Source organism: Cebidichthys violaceus, unplaced genomic scaffold (assembly GCF_023349555.1).
Source record: "Cebidichthys violaceus isolate CVI_PGR_0920_01 unplaced genomic scaffold, fCebVio1.0.p SCAF_9, whole genome shotgun sequence".
Taxonomy (NCBI): Eukaryota; Metazoa; Chordata; class Actinopteri; order Perciformes; family Stichaeidae; genus Cebidichthys; species Cebidichthys violaceus.
In genome coordinates this window covers 17747402-17764387 of record NW_027176975.1, presented here as the reverse complement: position 1 = coordinate 17764387, position 16986 = coordinate 17747402, and the positions used below count along the sequence as shown (strand labels likewise).

The 16986-nt window shown below is 42.1% G+C and overlaps 1 protein-coding gene across 3 annotated transcripts in view; it reads right to left on the bottom strand.

The window, feature by feature from the left end:
* The window catches only part of unc5db (unc-5 netrin receptor Db), a 208455-nt gene that overhangs the window by 59527 nt on the left and 131942 nt on the right, over window positions 1–16986 (bottom strand). For all 3 annotated transcript variants that reach the window (XR_011102151.1, XM_068703346.1, XM_068703347.1), the window contains exons 5-6: window positions 7479–7659; window positions 6550–6717 (exon numbers count right to left, since the gene is read on the bottom strand). Coding sequence is in view for 2 of the 3 variants with exons in the window: in XM_068703346.1 (XP_068559447.1) it covers window positions 6550–6717; window positions 7479–7659 (349 nt within the window). In the remaining variant the exon portion in view is untranslated. The remainder of the gene's footprint in view (window positions 1–6549; window positions 6718–7478; window positions 7660–16986) is intronic.

Genomic DNA, 16986 nt, shown 5'->3' with positions numbered 1-16986 from the left:
TAACTGCAGACACTGTCTCAACTTTCATATGTGTCTATATTTATACACACTAAACATTTGAATGTTTCCTTAGTGGGCAAACACGCAGTGTGACACAGAATATACGCTTGATGTGGTGGCACAGCTAGGGAGCCATTTCCTCCCCATTAACCCGCGGGCCTGTTTATATAATTGGATTTGATGCAAGTCTCTGAAACCAAGACAGCCTGGTGCATGCTAATAGCTGGGATTCCTCCGCTATGCTGTCATCTGATCAAGGAAGAGCTTCTCATGCTTAGCTTAACAAATACTGGGAGACCATATGGCGCCTGAAGAATTTTTGGCAGCAGCTGCGATGCCCATAACACGCTGCCTTGTGGGCAGAGGAGAAGATAATTTTCCTTTGTGATGTTCCATAGGCCTACTGCCTACACTCCGCATTTGTTTGTGGTTTCTTCTCAGCTACTTGGAATGCAAATGATGTGTTTGCATGTTGCAGAGAGAGTGCTGAGTGCTCCTGAGTTTGACCGCAGTAGCTGGTGAGTGTGTGCGTATTGTTTCTCCTGACAGTTCCCCCATGACTTGTTGCTCTGATTCTGTTGAATGAGCTCATCTGCCTACTGGTAAACAATAGATGAAGTCTGACGAACGGTAGTGACTGTTAAACTCTGAATCAATTTTAACACCTTGCGGATACTTTCCAAAATCCAAGCTTCCTTTTCTTTCTTTTTTTTGCTGCTCACTGCATTCTTCATGTCTAGTTTCTTAAATTGGCCAGTCACCCAAACCTCATTAATTTGTTGTGGTGACATTTTTGCAGCTATAAGCAGACACTAGTTTGTGAATCTTCTGCCCTTTTCTTTCTTGGTTCAGCTATTTTTTTTTTGAGTTGATTCTAATTCCAAACACACTCAGAGAGATATATTTTCTAAAAAATAACCTTCTGTGTTAAAGGCAAACGTTAATCATGAACCTGCTATAGGCTTAACCCCCTTATTGTACCTGTTATAATGTCTTGGCTTCAAGCCATTGCAGCGACAGACTGGTCTTCATCTGCAGAAGAAACATCCCTGACTGTTTAATCCATGGATGTTTAAAGAGGACTGGATACAGCATTGGAGGCAGGGCCCTGTCCGTTCATATAACAGTTGCTCAGTGGTGCATGATGCAAAAGAAGTAGACTTCTGTGTCTATAATATTCCTCTTCCCCATCCATAGGGGCCATAAAGCCAGCTCACCAGTGTTTCCTCTAACCCCGCCTCCAAGCTTTTGGGCTTACGTACAACGTCCTCATAATTACTAGGATTTTTTTGGGCAGGTCTGAATTCATGGCTCGATGATGCACTTGAGACATCCTCAGCATAACTCCTCTCATAACACTATGTAAAAACTAGAGCACGTTGCATCAGTGGTTCTGTCAGAATATGATCAAATCAGTCCTGCCGTGAGTCCGTATGTGAGGGTTTACTTAAACCTAAGCCTGAACAATTATAACCCAAACCATGCTCTTTTACCAAAACCTAACCAAGTAGTTTTGTTGCCTAAACATGACCAAGTAGTTCTGTTTGTATTCACAACGTTGGCCATGGGTTTAAAACGACGACATGATAAATTTAGCTGATACAGTCGTGGTCCTGAGATCACTTAACTGATGTCTAATTATGTGTAGATGTCATTGATGCGAATCAGTCTTATCCAGCAGTCGTAGCTACATCTACGAAAAATAATGTGCCGATTGTGTATGTTATCCACATAATTATGAACAAGGACGTTTATAGAACGTATATAAGCCCACACAGGGCAGGAGCCAGGAGAGTTGGATGGGTCCTACAAAAAAAAAATCTTTCAGCCAGGAGACCACTGTTTGTTCCCCATGTGAAACAAGAAGTCAATGTTGATTTACAGGTTATCTTAATCCAAACAACAATCTTTTCCTGAACCAAACTAAGAAGTTTTTTTGGCTTATGTATTTCATGATCTACTCCTAAAGCTAACTAAGTAGTGTTGTTGCCTGACCAAGTATTATTTTTAAAAAGACTGCATGCATGTATCGAGCGTGAATAGACACATGTTGCTGGCTTTGGTAGGACACCATGGGGCAATACAGTACACAGTCAATCTGCATTGACTGTGTTTGAATTCCCTCCTAGCACCTCGGTCTCCACCTGAGGTTCATTTCAATCAGTATTCTCTTCTCTCTCTCTGCCGTTTCTTGTTCAGTGGCCTCGTCATGGTGCAGCCTCTGACGTCATCCGTATCTCTCGTTCTCTCCCTGCACTCGGACCATCATTAAGGCAACGCTCTGGGCCGGCTTATCAGAACTGGACGGGCTTGTCAGTCAGCAGCTCAGACAGCTGGGTTCATGGCAGCCCATGCTTCGCTCCTGTCTTCATCTCCTTCCTCCCCCACAAAAACACGTATCGCCCTGCATGTCACATCCACCATTCTGTGGGGCCCTGGTGGTGGCACGGGTCTGCTCACCTCTACTGAAGTAGGAAATTCTTCTTCTTCTTCTTTTGCAATGGATTCCTTCTGGGAACTCCACGTTGCAAACAAAACCCACCATCCACAACTATCAAGGTTGACAGCTCTAATTGGCAGTGAGAGGCGGCTAGTTGAAAAACTCCGATACTCATACATCAGTCAGTGTGTAGAAATTCAAATTTTGTTTCAGACCACAAGCCAGAAAGTGATTTTTTAAAGGCAGACATTACAGCCCCTTGAAAAGCAAAAGCTGAGTCATTCTTATTGATCATTCACCTCATCAGACGTATTCCTGCACAGAAACCCAGGGAGGCTGACAGTGTCATTTTCTGTGCCACCTCCATAAAAAGATGCACGTCACTGGCGAGTTTAACTAGAAACTGTGTGTGTGCGTATTAATATATAAAGCATGGGCGTAAAAGTTAGATGAGCAAAATATAACACAATGACACTCATTCACCCTTATTGATTAAAGGAATGAAAGTGAATTGTGGTTCAGCACCTAGTTTCTGAGATTCATGACTGTTGGATGAAAGATGGTCCTGGATTACTGACTCAATGGCTGGATAATAAGGCTCTTCATTTTTGACAAAATGTAAGTTTTCTTGTCTTAACAAAACTCTTCGTGTGTATCTTTTAGGCCTAACAAACATGTTGAATGCATTTCCTTCCTCATTAATAATTTACAAAGCCAATTTTAAACCTGCATTGCTTTTAAAGGTCTAAATTATGACATTTAGAGTTTTAGTATAGCATCAAACAACAACTTGCTGTTTCTGCTCAGTGTAGTGACGTCTACCTGAGCTGAAGAATGAAGTCACTCTCCCTCTTTGTGTGAAGTAATCTGATCTTTTCTGTTCTTTTTTGACATAGCACGTACAGTACATGTTAGCTCCTGTGATCCCCTGTGTGTGTGTGTGTTGCCCCACATGTTGGCTAATGGCCGCTGCTCTGCACCGCGCCAGTGTGTCAGTTACCGCCGATGACGCCATCCGACCAATGTCGTTGTCTAAACTTGTTGTGCTATTAGCGAGGTTAGCTGCTAGCCGCCGTGTGGCAACTCATAATGTAATAACTATGCATGTTGTCATTACCACGCATAATGTGGTAATTTAGATGTAATAAAAGATCATAATGCAATCATCAGGACATAGTGTAATAATGTATTACATTATGAGAATAAATGATTACATAAAGGTAAGCAAGAAATAGTTGAATGATGAATTTAAAAAAGAGTACCTCTAAGAGCATAGGAACCACACAAGTGGAGTCTTTAACATGAGGCAACTGTCTTTTTGGACATTTTCATCAATCAGTTCCAAATTGATGAAGCCTCTTTAATGTATGTCTAAATTCAGGACTATCAGATCTCCAGTGACGAGGACAAATGTCAACATTTACGGAGTTGATGCTAGCTTTAATATACTGGGTGATTCTTAGCATCACAAAAAATTGTTCCATACATAATTATTACAGTTACTTTAATATGGTGTTTAATCGGTCTCAAAATCTGTGCACAGAAAAACTTAATTTGCCTCAAAGCTCGGCGCTCTGGGTGATTGTTTATTGTGCGTGTCTACAAGAAAAATCAGGGCATGGCAATAGTAAATAATAAATCACCTTTCCAACTTAATTGACAAACTTTTCATACCCTAATGCCAGCATTCTTTACCTGACTTCTGTATCAGTGTTTCTACCGGTTCCCAACATATCTCATCCTGTTCTGATGCCATTAGACTAGACCCCACTGTCTGTCCCCATCTGCACCTTGGCAGTCTGAAGGCTCACAAACTGAACAAATTGGCACGAGGCAGGCTCGGTGGACGACCTGGCCACCTTCTGAACCGGCTTTCAAGCTTCCAAGCTCTTCGGGAAAATCAGGACAATATGTGCAGCAGTGTGTGTGTGTGTGTGTGTGTGTGTGTGGGTGTGCAGCATGTGCAACAAAGCACAGGGGACTGACAGGTCTACATGGAGCCCAACATCTGCACAGAGGTGTCAAGGCATGTCACCTCTGTGCATTACACACTTTGAACATATGTTCACTTCACACACGTTGATAATGCATATAGACAGGCAGAGTGGTGTGCACTCGAGCAAGAAACATTGTGGCAATGTGAAAGAATGCTAAATATAACATTTACCACGTTTCCCTAAAGCCTCACTTACTAGTCTGCCACCTTTCAGGCCGAGTCTGTATCTGTACTCTGCTGCTATGAGCTAATTATTATTATTCGTTTCTAAAGGCATCGCTTTCAACACATAACAATGGACTTCACAGGCAGGAAATATGCTCACACACAACACAGTTAATTTCATACATAATGGAGACATATACTGTATATATATATATATATATATATATATATATATATATATATATATATATATATATATATATATATATATATATATATATATATATATATATATATATATATTGGGCCACTGGTGACTTTTTTGCACTGGATTGGACCTTTCTGTCTGCCATAGATCCACAGAGACAAAATATTCAAAGCTGACAAAAGTCTACATTTAATTTAACTGGTGCAATGTCTCTCCTTAAATTATTTATAAGCAAAACAGCTTCTTTTTAAAGCCCTTCATTGGTTCCTTTTATTGGTTCCAATAGACTCCTATTCTCTTCCCTCTTGAAACCGATCTCACTACTGAATGTGCACAGCAGAGAAAATGTCTTTATTTCTGTCAGATAGCACCCATTTACTATATATGTGGGACATATACTGATTTTGCTTGTTTAGATCTTTCTCATATTTAGGATTTTGGTCTACATACATATTGTAGACATAAATAATCTTCATTAATGTAGAGGGCTAAAGCTAAAGAATGCTAAATTACTTTCGTATACAACTAATTTGCATTAGCAAATACATTTAGCAAGGAACACACATTTTCATGAACATGAGGAGTTTATGTACATGTTTATGAACATATCTGCAAATTAGCAATATATAAATGTAGAATGTAGGGTTGCCCAGCATCACCTGGCTTGAATGGCAAAGAAAATAATGGTAAAAGCTACATACGAGGAGAGAGGGCATTCTTTTCAGCCACAATAGACAGACGCAAAGGCAAAGTTGGTCAGCTGGTCAGACCCGTAGTTTGGTCAGACTGAAATATCAAAATGTTGATCCTCTGACTCCTTTTCCTTACCTAGCACTATTGTGGGTGACCGTGGCTAAGTGGAGAGCAGGGCAGCCTTTCAATCAGAGGGTCGGCAGTTCAATCCCTGGCTCTCATGTCAATGTGTCCTTGAGCAAGACACTTAACCCCAAAATTGCTCACGTAGCTGTGTCTACGGTGTGTAGATAGATACTGAATTGTAAGTCGCTTTGGATAAAAGCGTCTGCTAAATGACTGTAATGTAATATATTGTGGATTACCAGAGCAATAATACTATTCTAGTCTCTGCCCTTAAGAAATGCAGAACAGCAGAATTACTGGGCCTGAATGTGTACACTACCAGATAACCCTTACCTCCACGAGAGTCACTTCTTCACAAACTACATCAGCTCACCCCCCCAGAATCACACAGTGCTCTGAGTCACATCGTCTCTCCCACGGCTGCTTCCTTCTTTTATTACCTCCCATTCAGTTCAGTTCTCTCTCTCTAGCTCCGTCAGCACCGTGGTACAGGGATGTTGTCAGGTCACTATGTATCTGTCCCTTGCAATCCTTTATAATTGGTTGGCTGTAATGCTGAAGAGGTAATGAGCTCCGTTCATTCAAGTAACCGGGTGTATCAGCAGCGGATGAATGTCTGACATGTTAATGTGGGTGGCATGCTGTGAAAAAAGAGCTGCAATATATCTGAAAACAAATGGGAAAGGAAAAACTGTGCTCAAAGCTTAAATAATTACTTGCATGACATCCACAAATATCACAAGTTAATGAAATGTGAAGGTTTACATGTTTGGCAGCCTGACACAACCATCGACACGTCAGCTTAATCAGTCCAAACCACGTATTTGTAACTTTTGACGACTAGAGAAAAAGTAACTTCTGAATCTGCACAACACCATAAAGTTGTACTTGAGCGTTACATTTTCCATAAGAGAAACTGACTTGGGCAGAGTGCGTTGCAGGTGATCTTCTGTACAGACATGCCCTCGCAGAAAGCCCCGCCGTTGAGAGGCGCCGGGTTAGTACAGGTTCGAGATCGCTTCTGGACACCCCGCCCACACGGCACATTGCAGGGCGACCACTCCGTCCACAGGGACCAGCCGCCGTTCACTGGAGGGAGTTCGACAAAAAGTTAGAGAGTGAGAAGAGGTGTAGCGAGGGCGCAGCACAGCACTAGTTAAATACTCGAACAAGAGCCGGGGTTAATAATGATTATGCAGTCCCCGAGGCACTGCAAGGCAACAATGCATTAACGGCTGGAGCAGATTGAGCACAGCACATTCATTGTGGTGGATGTATACGGCTTCCTCTTTCTTAATTGGCAATCCAATGTTCTTTGCTCTTGGATTAAGATAGAGACGTAGAACTGTACCAAAGTAAAGAAAACAGCCCTTAAACGGAATTGCCATTTCTAAAGGCGACGTTGACTCATACTGGTCGACAGGTCGGAGGCGACCGCTTAGTGCTCTGACTGAAGCGGTTTGCTCTATGATCGCTCCGTCTAACGTGTGCGGAAGCTAAATGTTCAGCAGCGCCATCAAAGCCGGCAAACCCGCATCGCTGGAAGGCCTCTGGTGAATAAATACTTAATAAGCAACACTCCTTTTAAATGAGATTAAGACACAGTGGCTTATTTCCTTCCATAAAGTACACATTGATTTTAAATGAGAGGCAGTAAATTGAGTGTTTGAATAATACATTCACGGAAATAAAGAGGAAACATCGCTCCTCGGTGGCTACACGGAGATGGGTGTCTTAATCACTTGTGTAGGGGTCCAGGAAACTAAACAAATTGATCTGAACCGCTGTGTGAACAGCGCGCCAGAACACCGGGATGTGTTGTAAGGGGAGCAGCAGGGAGGACGGCGTACCGAAGACTATCACAGTGGCCGTGGTGCTGCGTCTCTTAGCCACGATGTTGCTGGCCAGGCAGGTGTAGTTGCCCGAGTCGGACAGTCGTGCCTCGTTGATGATGAGGTTGTGGTCGGCGCGGGTGTCAATGTTGTCGTCGGTCAGGGAACTCAGCAGCTCTTCGTTTTTCAGCCATTCCACCTGTGCAAGATAAAGGACAGAGATGTGACTTTTCCGAAAAAATTTGTTTTGCTTTGCGCCTTGTTTCTAGCATAATCGGGGCATTTTAGGATTATATTTGTTCATTACAACTTGGGCCTTATGTTTGTGCTTGTGGCCATCATTTCTGACTGGCATCAGGGAACAATGTGACGTTACTACAACAAAGCTTGACAGGACAAGAAACAGACGATGAGACAGGTTGTAAAGCCAGAATACAGAAAGCACTTATTTGGAGGTAAAGTCGTATCTAATATGTTGACAATAATAATAAGCAATGTAGGTCATCATTTTGCCGTTCATTTTCCCTTTCTCTTACAAATGCCTTTGGCTAACTGTCTGACTGCTGTGTTTTTTAAGGTTTATTACTCCCTGAGACGATGTCACCGGGGTTATCTCACAGGTCACAGGTGTACCCACAGCAATAAAACTGTAGGTACTCAATATATACACTCTAGAGCCCCTTTGGGACTTGCGCTTATCAGTGATTTTAATCCCATCCAGAGCACGAATGTGAGTAGTTTTTAACCCCCATCCCAGTAAAATCCTGCAGCTGCACTAACTACAGTTTTTACACAAACCGTTGCTCTTAAAGTGGAAGAGTTTTCTTTTTAATCAGTTCAGTGTGAAAGTTCATCAACTGGGCCATTGTAATGTCAGCTACTGGTATTCTCTTTTGCGATTGTCTTGCTGAATGTCCATGTATATTAATGACCACCTGCTGCAAATGACGATGAGTAAAATGGAATGAACCTGAAATTACTTAAATTTCAGACTTAAATTTCAGAGGAGCACAGTAAATATTGTATGCCCCATCTCCCCTATAATGCCAATAGGCAGGATGTTAACTTCAAGTTCAATTTTCATACTTGGCACAAAACCATGAATATCTTCCAGGGTCAATACTTTCTCACTCCTAATTCATTAAATGAGGCAGTTTGGCCAGTGGTCCTACACTTCATACTAATGCTCTACAGAAGGTAGCCCTCTAGTGTCAGTTTTGCATGTGTAAATGTCTGCTTGTTACATGCATACATTGTCTTTTCAAAATAAACAGAAAACAACTTGGTTAGGAAAGATTGTGATTTGGGTTAAAATTTGTTGTTTTTTACGTAGTTCAGTAGATTATGTTACCTATGCAACAAGCACGTTGCGCAACGTTGTGTTACATAACTTAACTTATATATGTTACTTAAAATAAGTCAACTTGAATTTGGTTTCACACAGAACAAGAACGTTGGTCTCCTGGGTAAAAGTCCTGTGTGTTTTTAACCATCCATACACAACGTAGTCGTCTTGACGTCACCCATTGGTTTGTGGACTGAGGTCTGGAAGCCTCCAGTTCACCATTCTTTTTTTTTTTGCAACCAGTGAAGGTAAGTGACCATATTTGGTGGTAGAGAAGCCGTTTGTGGCTCTGGTATAGCGACCTGTCAATCACAAGGTAGCCCCGCCCTAAAGCATACCCTGCTTTATGGTCTGTTTGACTCTAAATGGACCATAATGTACTAAATGAACATCATGCTGTATTGAAGAAGACTTGAAACTAGAGCTTGAGACCATAAACTCATGTTTACAATGTTTACTGAGGTAATAAATCAAGAGAGAAGTAGAGTCATTTTCTCATAGACTTCTATACAACCAGAGGAGTCGCCCCCTGATGGTCACTAGAGAGAATAAGTTAAAGTCCCTTCAGCATTGACTTCAGTTTTCATCGGTTGCTGCTTGGTAGAGTGTCATAGTTTGACACTGACCAAAATGCTGTGTTTGACGACTTGGGAGTGACAACTGGTGGAGTAGACTTTTCGAAACGATCCGAACCACAGACTATTTGACCTGCTCCACCCTTTTTGTCACAACATCCAATTGAAAGGTCAGACAAACTGACAAAGAAGAATGGAGCAGTAAAGCTAACGTGAGGGATTCACTGTGCTGGAAATCCACCGATCTTGAGTTTAGTCAGTCACGGTTACTGCTAAATTACCGCAACTTCATAATCCCCCCCCAGGCACCTTGGATAAAAGTGGCACGGCTGGCGTTTTCCACCTGTTCTCAGACAGAACATGTGAACGGACCCTTAAACAGTCAAAGGAAGCACTATAACCTCTCACCAGCGACACAGAGAAAAAGTCATTATAAATTACAAACTTAGAGACGCTTTACTCCTTCTACCCTGGTAAGGGCACTGCATCGCTGCGTTTGCAAATTACATTCATCGTGTGGCAGAATGGGCCGTGCTGATGGATTTATGGAAGGAAGCGCACAGGCAACCTTTATAATAAACAACACTCAGGCTGGATGCAAATAGGAAGCGCCTGTGGGCATGCAAACACTGGGTAAATAGAAATGACACTCAGACCCCAGGGATGATGGATTGCAGGTATATATTGACACAAATAAAAATGATAATGAACATCATAACACAGTAATCACTTTTCACTTCTCAGTCTATTGTACCACTGTTAGCAGGAGTTGGGATAAATCTGTAACTGTGCAGTACAGTTACGGCTCTATTTTCCCGATGGCCTTGAAGAAAAACTCGGAAGCCCATCTCCAAAGGCTCCCAGATTCTTCTCCGCAATTAACAGAGAGCCCATGGCGCGGGTTTTCCATCAAAAGGCAAAGCGCTTAGCATCGTTGATAGACAAGAAAATAGAGAGACAGAGGAGTGGGGGACAGAGTCTAATTTCTCATGATTAAAGTCATCTGTCACCGAACCCCCCCCCCACCACCCTCTGTCTCTTTATGTATTTATCTCAATTCTATCCTGGTTAATGTGTGACTTGAAAGAGGCAATTAACGCGTGGCCCTCGCGGTGTTTGGGTCCACGCTGCACATTATCTGTCTGCCTGCCGCTGACGGGCCCGTAGGTAATGATGAAAAGATTCGCCGAGCAGAAGGGAAGAGGGACAGAGAGGAAGGGAGCAGGGAGGTGGTGGGAGGGAGAAAAATTAAATATGAAGGGACAAATACAAATTAGCCTGGCAAGTGTGTGGCAGAGGATGTGAGAAATGAATTGCCTAATTGGCACATTTGTTTCAATTAGGATGTGGTCATCAGTGTCAGCCTTGACGGAAAGGGTTTCCAGGCGGGGGCCCCACATCAGGGCTTCCTCCCTGTGATTTCATTACCCTGACCGCTCCTGAAGGTCATCTCCTCCAGCCCTGCCCAGCGGCCGGGTCTTCGCCTCTCCTTAAGCGCGCGCGCACACACACACACACACACACACACACACACACACACACACACACAGCTCAGTCAGATGACATTTGCTGATGATTATATGCTGAGAAATGCGGCGGTTGAGAGGGCAATTAGAGGACAGAAGAGCAATGTAATGGTGACACAGCAGCCATCATAAAGACTTATGAGAGGAGAGCACTGATCAAGACCTCGCCAGCTGACGCATCCCCCCCGCCCCCCCGCCCCTCACAGCACCTCCCCTGGGTCCAACAGCCATTTAATGTCAAGGTGACGCAGTACGAACAATGCGATCCAGCGCTGTAAGGAGACAAATCCGTCCGCTGAGTCATGCTCAGGTGTCACAATTTAGCATGATCTCCTTCCCTTCGGGGCGACTCTCAGCTTCCTGTGGCGAAGCCGGCGGAACTTTATAATTGCCGGGTATCTCGTCAGCCCAATTACACGGATTAAACGTCTCCGTCAGGCTTACCCCAGGGGACCAGGGGGGGACGCCGGCGGGAGCCGCTGAGCAGCATATCTGAAGCTATACCACCGCTTCACCGTTTCAGCCCCCCCACCCCGCAACCAATCAACAGCACACGTAAAGAAAGGCACGCTCATTGCCCCCACACACATACCCGCAGACACTTTGAACTCAGCATGGCTCGGCGTGTGTTCATACAGACTACAGGCCCGGGAGCAGCCGGCGGAGTCGAACGTGTCAGCTGAGCCCCCCCCCCCAACGCTCCGGAGGTTAATCAGAACAGATACAGAGGGAACACAAAGTGGGCCTGCGTCGACCATCCGCCTCCCCCGTCGCTTCTCAAATGCCACCTCTCCTCCCCTCCGAGGTATTACCATTCCACCCCGATCCGTCTTATCGTAACGAAATAAATAGGGGGGTGGGGGTGGAGGGGTGTAATTGCTTGGCTTAATAACGAAGCTCATCATCTGCTCTCCAGGAGACTCTCTCTGACCTGCGAGTAAGGAGTAAGCGGCGGGATCGGAGAGTAGAGACGAGTGCGGAGGAGGCGAGCGGTGGGACGCAGTTAAATGCTAGCTTGTTTTGGAAAAGCATCGCGGTGTCTTTGCGAAGCTCAACAGAGAACAGCTTGTATCACAGTGCAGAAGCATTTAGTCAATTCCCCTTTGTGCCGGAGCCCGGGCTGTCTACCTGAGCTACTGTAGATCAAGGGGATTCATCTCGGATTAAAGGCTTTCATTCAGGGAAGTTGAAATTGGCTTCCAGTTTGGCTGTTCATTTCACACTTTCTCTCAGAGTAACCTCTCAAAAGAAACTCATTATACAGGGTTCTCATGGACTCCTTTCTCGCCGGGTTAAAAGATCTGCTCTGCATTCACAGCCCTTGATATCTGTGAAGTAAAAAGTGGGGGATTGGTTTTGGATCGGGAGCACCGAAACAAAATTACAAATAAGCCGGTTCTAAGTTCTATTAACCGTGGGCAAATTACAGTCTCGCTTTGGATACCATGTATGAAGGTATTTTCGTAGCAACGCTATTGAGGATTTGCAGATTGCACTTTCATTCCCAGCCATGACTCACACACCCGTGTCTTAAATTTGAATAAACAGGAAGCTCCTGTGAGAATATTTTATTGTTGATAAACTGTTGAATGGCATTAAAGTTAAAGCCTGATTCGGTTTGCCTGAAGGAATCTTGACAAATGCTAGGAGACAATAACTATTGATTCACATGTTACTAAACTAAGATAGGAAAAAGTAAGTCTTCAAAGTTTAAAAAAAATAAATAAAAAATTAACAATATTTCTTCAATGAACTATTCAGTATATTCATCTATCCATCTTACCTGTACCATCTAATGCGGTACAATACAACGCTGCCATAAAGTTTACTTTTATGATGCCTATAATGTTGTCATAAGGGTGTTAATTATGTTTTAGTACTGAGATCATAGCTTCTGATGGTGCTAGACTGCATTATATTGGGAGCTGTTTCTCATATTCTGTATGTGAAAAAAGGAGACAAACAATAGAATATACAGTAATGTTGTCCAACTCTACGGTTGCAGTAATACACTTTGAATTTATACATTTCTGTCAATGTCAACAAATACTGAACTCAGTGGTGGTTACGGGTCACGGGTGCTCACTGGGTGTGTTATCACCGTATGGAGTTGATATTGCTAACTTGTGTTAATAGTCTATATACAAATTCAGCATACACTTAACATTAGCATGCATTTGAACCTGTGGGTCTGTTCAACCCGCTCTCACTCCCAACTCATCAAATACAGACGCTAGGTCAGTGCCTTTAGCGCCTGTATGAGGTGCACCACGCTTTCAACTAGCTTCAGCTTAAAACTCGTCTGTGTCACTGTGAGAAGGTCAGAGCCACTGATGTGGTATGAAGGGAGAAGGTCCGCTTAGGCAGAGATGGGCAAAAATACATCAAAATGTATTTTGATACAAAATACACAATACCCCTCAAATACATTTATTAAAATAAAATATAGGAAATACTTTTTTCTGGATTTTCCATTTTCTCACAATTTGCTATAGCAGAGCATTCAGGTTTGGGCTATATAATGTACACAAAGCTCTGGTGAACCCCACAAAAAGGAAGAACAGTCACAGAATGTCAGTGTAACTAAGCAAAGCTATTAAAAGACAACAACTTGATTGATTATGTATAGATATATTTTTATTAATGGGACTTAACAGCCCATAAACTTTGGCTTTGTATCAACAAGAAAATATTCATCACATATGAATAGCATCACACATTAGGCCTACTGTATGTAGTCTATAAAAGCAAAATATAGAATTAAAACCAGTTGTACACAGGTAAAGAGCCTAAATAAATTACTGTACTGAGACATGTTGTCCACCTGGCCAACTGTAGAATGTATGAAATAATAAAACTAAGAATACTTTCATAATATGCCTTTTAAATAAAATAAATTGGATATTTAATGTTTTTTTTTTTTTTTTTTTAACAAATGGACATCTACTGTCATAGTCTGGCTAACTGTGAACTATATTATCTGCCAGTAATTGATATGGCATTATGACATTCAAATTGAGAAGATACAGCATCACTTGTAATACAGTGCAAGATTAGATGGTCAGACGTCTCTTGATAAGGTTATCATGAACATACAAGCTCCCAATCTCCCTCTTCCTATAGCTAGCTACTCGACTGATAAGCTAACTTGCTAAACACTGGCTATGCACTAGCCTAGACAGCATGCTAGCGTCATTAGCATGTTAGCATTGATCGCTAGCTTGATATTATAACCATCACCATGTATATACAATAGGCTATGTAGCCAGACCCAGACATACATTATACATCAAGCTAGTTGACATCTGTCAAACTTGAACTTGAACTTGAAGATCTGAAGACTGAACTCATGAACTGTTTTTTGATTCGTGGAGAAAGTATTTTGAGTATTTTAAATACAAAATTACTTCACTCTAAAGTATTTTGTTACAAATTACGTTTCATTTTTTATCAGCCCTATCAAATACAAATTACAAAATACTCAAAAGTAATTGAAATTTGTATTTCAAATACAAGTATCTCTGTGCTTAGGGAGGAGCTCGAGGAAGCCTAACCAAGACTTTTGTTGCTTAAACTTAACCAAGTAGTTTGGTTGCCTAAACCAAATAAACCTTAAAAGCTAAGTAAACCTACGTTGGAAGTTTATTTTGAAAAGACACCGTATGCATGTAACAAGCAGAAACTGTATGTTTTCTGTGAACACGGAAGTTTATTTTGAAAAGACACTATTCATGCAATGAATGGAAACTGAGGCTGCGTCCCTGACGCGTCAATAAAACTGACGCTGGAGGGATACCTAGAGCGTCATAGTTTGAAGCGTAGGGTCACGGACTGAAGTGTCAGCGTCTGAAGAGCTGGGAGTGAGAACGGCAGATTTTGTAAATAGACCAATAATACAAGTTAGTCACACAAGCTGGACAAATGCAACTATCTTCTCCAGCTAGTTGCCTAATGTGGTGCTGGGCTGGTAGTTTACAGTGAACTTACACAGTGTTTGCTCAGCGTGGAAACAAGGGTAGAGGTTGCTATCCATAAAACCCAAACGATGAGCTATAAGAGGCTAAAAGGCTCAAAGGAGCTGAGGGGAGCTACAGAGTCACCTTTCACATTACACATACTGTGCAAGCTTATTTGCTCCATTGATGACAAGAAAAATAATCATTAGTGCGGGTTTAAGTTTGTTTTCATGGACTTGATTTTACTGCTTGGGCTAAAATGATTTTTTCTTCCCTGGAAAAATACTTTGTCTGTATGATGTCATACCAAAAGTTATTTTTTTTGTGCATTCTCCTACGAATGTAAAGCAACATGAGCAATCTGAGCAAGCTCCTGCATTGCAAAACCTGTTTAGGCAACAAAACCACTTTGTTAGGTTCAGGAAAAGAGTGCGGTTCGGGTTAAACTTGTGTTTTCACACAGGACACAAACAACGGTCTCCTGGGTGAATGTCCTGTTTTTGTTTGATGCATCCATCCCGACCTCATCCCTACTTAGACTTTGCTCTTTATACTACGTCACTTGACTTCCCAAGTTTAGTTATATAGAATTATAGTTGCTCACTGTGTTGACATCCACACTAGTAATCGATGACCGCAGTTAAGCTCAAAACGTCGTTCCTTCTTTCGTTCTCCATGTTTCCTTGAACATTTTTGAGTGCAGCTCTGTTATTACATCTTTTGTCACTTCAGCTTGTGAAAATACTGATTCTATTGTTGCAGAAGTGATTTGGATAGTGACTTACTGCATACTGCAGGGAGACAGCTGAAGATGTGTGGGGATAAGCGCCCTCCAGCAGGCAAGGCCGCTCAGAGGAGGTGAAAGCAGCTTTTCCTGTCTTTCCCTCTCCTGGCACAAACCTGTCAGTCATGCTGAGACATCTCAAAGTGAGTTTTTGGGATGTAGGATTTTTCAGTGACCTCTACTGTGATAGAAAGGTCTTGTGGTTGTTCTACAACATGTGTATTCATTTGTTGATGAATATTGCTAAATTCAAATATAAGACCATTTGATAGAGTTGGCAAGGGGTTTCTCACATAGAGTGGCTCATTTCATTCGTTTGTTGGGGTTTCTGGATTCATTACTGGGATTTATCTTGTCCAGCAAACTGATTTGTTATGCTCTTGTAAAGATATAGTGGAGTAATGTCTACCTGAGCACAAAGAAGTCACTTTCCCTCTGTGCGTGTTGTAATCCGAGCTTCTCTGTGCTTTGGTTACACAACGCGGCAGCATATGCTTGTTCGTGCATGTGAGTCACAGTGTGTGTTGCTAGTTTATGGCTAGCCGACCACGGCGCCGTCGCAGAAGCATGTGTACATGTTTTATATATAAATGTGTGTGTGTGTGTGTGTGTGTGTGTGTGTGTGTGTGTGTGTGTGTGTGTGTGTGTGTGTGTGTGTGTGTGTGTGTGTGTGTGTGTGTGTGTGTGTGTATATATATATATATATATATATATATATATATATATATATATATATATATATATATATATATATATATATATATATATATATATTATTAGGGCTGGGCAAGTTAATTAACGGCAACAATTATTTTACCACGCGTTAACGCGGTTTTTTTTTATTATTATTAAGCGGACATTTTTAACACAAGAACCGGGCAGCGAGCGGTGAACAGCTGTTTGTGCATGTGTGTGTGTGGTGTCTCTTCCTGCTGCTGCCGCTCCCTTCACTCCCTCCTGTCTCACACACACACGATCGTCTCGTTACAGGATCAAACGTGACAATATCAAAATACATATTGTTGTGTTTTTAAATCAACATTTAAGCACGTGAGTACAAACTGCTCTTAACTGCAACTCTTTATTAGCATAACTTCCACATGCAGGTACAGACTCCCTCCACGTTCCATGCTTCACCTACATTCCCCTGGGTCCTAAGTCCCTCCAATACAGCTTCTAATCGCCCTCTATGTACCAACGTACATTTATTACAAATACCACGCATATTAGAGTTTTTAAAGGTTTTTTTTGGAATATGTATAACAAGCATATCAGTTATCACTACTGATAATTTAACAAACGTAAAAACATGATGTAGATAGGTTTGCAGTTTTCAAGGT